Source organism: Myotis brandtii, unplaced genomic scaffold, assembly GCF_000412655.1.
Source record: "Myotis brandtii unplaced genomic scaffold, ASM41265v1 scaffold1020, whole genome shotgun sequence".
Taxonomy (NCBI): Eukaryota; Metazoa; Chordata; class Mammalia; order Chiroptera; family Vespertilionidae; genus Myotis; species Myotis brandtii.
Genome location: NW_005353406.1, coordinates 47676 through 51895, shown reverse-complemented (window position 1 = coordinate 51895; position 4220 = coordinate 47676). Strand labels below are relative to the sequence as shown.

At 63.1% G+C, this 4220-nt stretch overlaps 1 protein-coding gene across 1 annotated transcript in view; it reads left to right on the top strand.

Moving 5' to 3' along the window:
* SIVA1 (SIVA1, apoptosis-inducing factor) overlaps nucleotides 1-2238 on the top strand; it is a 7232-nt gene extending 4994 nt beyond the window's left edge. Inside the window, exon 3 of the mRNA XM_014535719.1 lies at nucleotides 2042-2238. Coding sequence (XP_014391205.1) covers nucleotides 2042-2217 — 176 coding nt within the window. The 3' untranslated portion in view covers nucleotides 2218-2238. The remainder of the gene's footprint in view (nucleotides 1-2041) is intronic.
* The last annotated feature ends 1982 nt before the right edge of the window (nucleotides 2239-4220 follow it).

Sequence of the window (4220 nt, the reverse complement as noted above, 5' to 3'; positions counted from 1 at the left end):
CCTGACCCCTGGCAGCAGGTGCGCGGTGCTCGCCGCCGCCTCTGTGGGCGTGGGCTGCGGAGCAGGACAGGGAGTGTGTGCTCGGCCACTACTCGAATGTGTGCACGAGGGAGTCCCTCCCCAGCGGCTGTGCGGTGAGAAGACACGTCCCGTCTCAGAGCAGGTCTGTAGGCCTGTGAGTAGCTTCAGCCGACAGCCTTGAAGCCAGCCTCGGGGAGTCGGGCTGTCTGACGGCTCAGAAAGCCGGGGTGGCCCCAAGGCAGCTCCCAGGGACGGGACCAGAGACTGGGGCCCTCGCTGGCTTGGCTCAGTGGATAGAGTGTCGGCCTGCAGACTGAAGGGTCCCGGGATCGATTTCGGTCAAGGGCACATGCCTGGGTTGTGGGCTCGATCCCCAGTATGGGGTGGGCAGGAGGCAGCCGATCAATGATTCTCTCATCATTGATGTTTCTCTCTCTCCTTCTCCCTTTCTCTCTGAAAAAAATAAAAATATTTTTTTTTAAAAAAAGAGAGAGACTGGGGGACACTTGCGCCGTCCAGTCTGGAGGCTGTGGCTGGTTCTGGCTGGAGACATGAACGTAACTGAGTGGCACCGCTTAGTTCTCCTGTTTGTGTGTGAACCAAAGGGCAGGGCCTCCTGGCCAGTGGCCTCCTCGCTTGAGGACAGGAGCCCAGCAGAAGGGCAGGTAGAGGGCGACCCCTGGGCTGGAACCTTTTTCCTGCCTCAGTGTCCTCGCCGGACCCCCGCACATGCCCTGCCAGCCTCTCCTTCCCCTGGTCAGCAGGCCTCGGGCCTCGTGGCCACAACCAGGGCTGGGCTCTCTGCTCTAGGCCATGAGGCCGACGGCCGTCCCCAGGCTTGGGAACCAGACCATGGTCTCTGCCACAGCCTCTGCCCCTCGCCAGCTGCTCAGGCGTGTCCCACCCACACCTCCTAGTCCTGGGCTCACAGCTCGGTGGGGCTGGCTGGGGGCTGGTTTGTGGCTCCCCAGCCAGAACCAGCCAGCCCGTGGCTCTGAGTTCTCGGTGACGGCTCGGACTCCACGGCCCTCCTTGGTTTCCTGTAGACCAGCGGTTCTCAACCTGTGGGTCGCGACCCCTTTGGCGGTCGAACGACCCTTTCACAGGGGTCGCCTAAGACCATCCTGCATATCAGATATTTATATTACGATTCATAACAGTAGCAACATTACAGTTTTGAAGTAGCAACGAAAATAATGTTATGGTTGGGTCACAACATGAGGAGCTGTATTTAAAGGGCCGGAAGGTTGAGAACCACTGCTGTAGCGCGTTGCCAGTCTCTGGCCTTGCGGGACCCCTCTGATGAGTTTCCCCGCGAATCCCTGGGTTTCCTCGCCGTTACCTTACTTGATGTGAGCCACGTGGTCCAGTAACCCCTCACTGGACTCCTGGGAGGTTCTGTGGGGCCTCCATCCCGTTAGACACACAGGTTGGACCCCAGGCAGCTCATTGGCTGTCTCGGTCCACGTACTCGCAGGTCTTTGCCCTCACACTCTGGGCGGGAAGTCTGGGATGGGTGGTGGGTGGTGCCTCCAGAGGCCGTGGGAAGGGCCTGCTCCCCACCTGACCCGACCCTCCCGTGCCGGGCACAGGGGAGTGGCCCTCCCTCCCGCCTTGATCAGCACCCTCCAGAGGGGACCTTGCCAGTCAAAGCCGAGGCCCAGGCCCGGGCAGGGGACCCTGGTTCGGTTGTTTTGGGGGGAGTCGGGGAGAGGGGTCCTCACCTTGGTCCGGGGGCGTGATGGTGATCATCTGGGCTGTGAACTCCTGGCCCACCTGGCCCACCTCCCGGGGCTGCCGCACGCTGGGGGCTCCCGCGTCCTGGCGTCATCCCCCTCCTCCATGTGTTTACTCAGGACACCCGCCTGCAGGGGGCCCCGTCCTAGCTCACTACCTCTGCAGCGAACGGCCCCATCTCCCAGTCAGGTCTCTGGCCTAGGGGTAGCACCTCCATATGTAAACGGGGGGACACAGCGTAGCCCCTAACGCCCACTCTTCTCTCCTCCCTGCGATGTTGCAGCTGCAGTGACGTCCACGAGAAAGTGCTCTGTGCCAGCTGTGCCATGTTCGAGGCCTGAGGGCCCAGCGGACGTGGCCTTCCAGGCAGGACGGCCTCCCGGTGCGGACGCGCAGAGGGACCCTGGGGGGGCGGTGGGGGAGACAGCTTTCTGTTGGATGTTTTGTACTGATGACTGAATAAATCCTATATATTTGGACAAGAGGACTTGCTTATGTTAATAGTCCTGGGGGTGCGGCCTCCTGGTCCTGTGACCAGCAGGTGCTGGAGGGGCCCACGGAGGAGGCAGGGCCTCCGTGCCACTCTGGCAGCTCACTCAGCGCCTGCTGAGCGCGCAAGCTGCATGCCTGGTCACCCCACTTTACAGACGGGGAAATGGAGGTCCAAGTGCATCACCTACCAGTCCACCCGCCAGTCCTGGTGAGGAAAGCTTTGAACCCAGGTCGTCTGACTCCAGAGCGGGTGACATTGTGCCAGCGCAGCCCGGGGAGGGGGTGGGTAACGTCCAGACTTCTCCTGAAATGTCACCGTGACACCCCCTGGGTGGCCCCCAACTTAGCCGGCCTTGGGGAGGGCAGGTTTGGGTGGGGACACGGGAGGGACTCCCCCTGCTGGCCCTCACTGCCCGACAGCCCCAGGCCACGAGTCAGCAGGCCTGGCCCTGGCCGCACAGTGCCCAGGAGTCCTCTCTCCCAGGTGCCTGTCTCCCCAGACAGTGCTGCAGGGGGTCCTGCCTGGGCGGGGACACGAGATACGGTGCTGTGTCCATGCCTGTGACCTGGAAGCCTCCAGGCCGGAGGACTATCCCGAAGGCATCTCCCCACCCCAGCACAAAGGGGTCCTGTGGGAGGGAGCCGATCGCACCCTTGGCCCGGCCAGCGGCCCCCACCTGACACCCCGGCTCCAGCTCCGAAGGCTCCTCCCATTTGCATACCACACCTGCGCTTGCTCGGAGCCTGAAGCTAAGGGAAGGGTGTGGCAGCATGTCCTGTGTCTGCAGTGCATTGTATCTCCCTGTCCCGGGGTGTGAACAGAGTACCATCTTCCATTTGTAAGGGCACAGTCATGCTCCCACCCCACACCGTCCCCCATTACCCCCCAGCCCGGCGCCACCACCTGCTGTGTCCCAGTGGCTCTGACCCCCCAGTGCAGGGCCCGTGTTCCGTGTCTGGCTTAGTTCACAGCACGACACGGTCCCTCTGGGAGCAGGTGGCGCGTGTCCGTCCTGAGGCTGCGCACTTCCCGTGTGTGGATGGACCAGTCCCTTATCCGGTCCTCGTCCTGAGGCTGCGCACTTCCCGTGTGCGGATGGACCAGCTCGTTATCCGGTCCTCGTCCCGGACACCGAGCTGCACCCACACCTCCACGCTGAGGTTGCTGCCGCTGTGAACGTGGGTGCAGTGTCTCTGGGGGCCCCTTCAGTTCTTGGGGGGGCGGCAGAGGTGGGATTGCTGGGTGGATGGTCGTGGTAACTGCCTGAGGGTCCTCGCTGCTCTCCGTGGGCACAGGCCCGGCTGACGGGCGGTTCTTCCCTGAACCCTGGCCTCCCTCAGCTGTGACCTGCTGCTTGTGGTGGCGTCACTGCTGTGCTGTGACCCACGGCCGGTCAAAGCCGAGGGAAGAGGGCCACCGAGGACTGGACGCCCCCACCCAGGGCACCGTGGAGTCGGGGCACCCTGGCACCCCTGCAGGGGGCACCCACCCACTTAAGGTGAGGAGCCAGGTCCTCTGGGCCCTGCCTGCCAAGCGCTGACCCGTTTAGGGCTGGGTGGCGGTTCCTCTCCTCGCCACCAGGTGGCGCCCGAAGCCCGCCGTCCTGGCTGCTCTGCTGGGGGTATGGGGGGCCCAGACAGCTCTGGGTCCTGCAGGGTCCCTCCTGGCGGTCAGATGACCCCTGGGCATGGGGCCAGGTGGGGCAGGGACCACCAGGACACCCCCTCCAGCAAGTCTATGAGCTGGGGAGTCACCTGCCTCAGAAGCTGTCTGGGTGTCAGGGCCCAGACGGGGTGCTCCCCACAAGCAAAACAAGCCACGAAGTTGAAAAGCCGTTTTTATTGAGGAATTCGGAGGGAAGTCTCATAATAGTAAAAATACTAAAGTTGATGTAAAAAAACGCCATGGTGCAGCGCAGTGTCTGGCCGGGCGGCGGGAGAGAAGCTAGGAGGACAGGGCGGGCGCTACC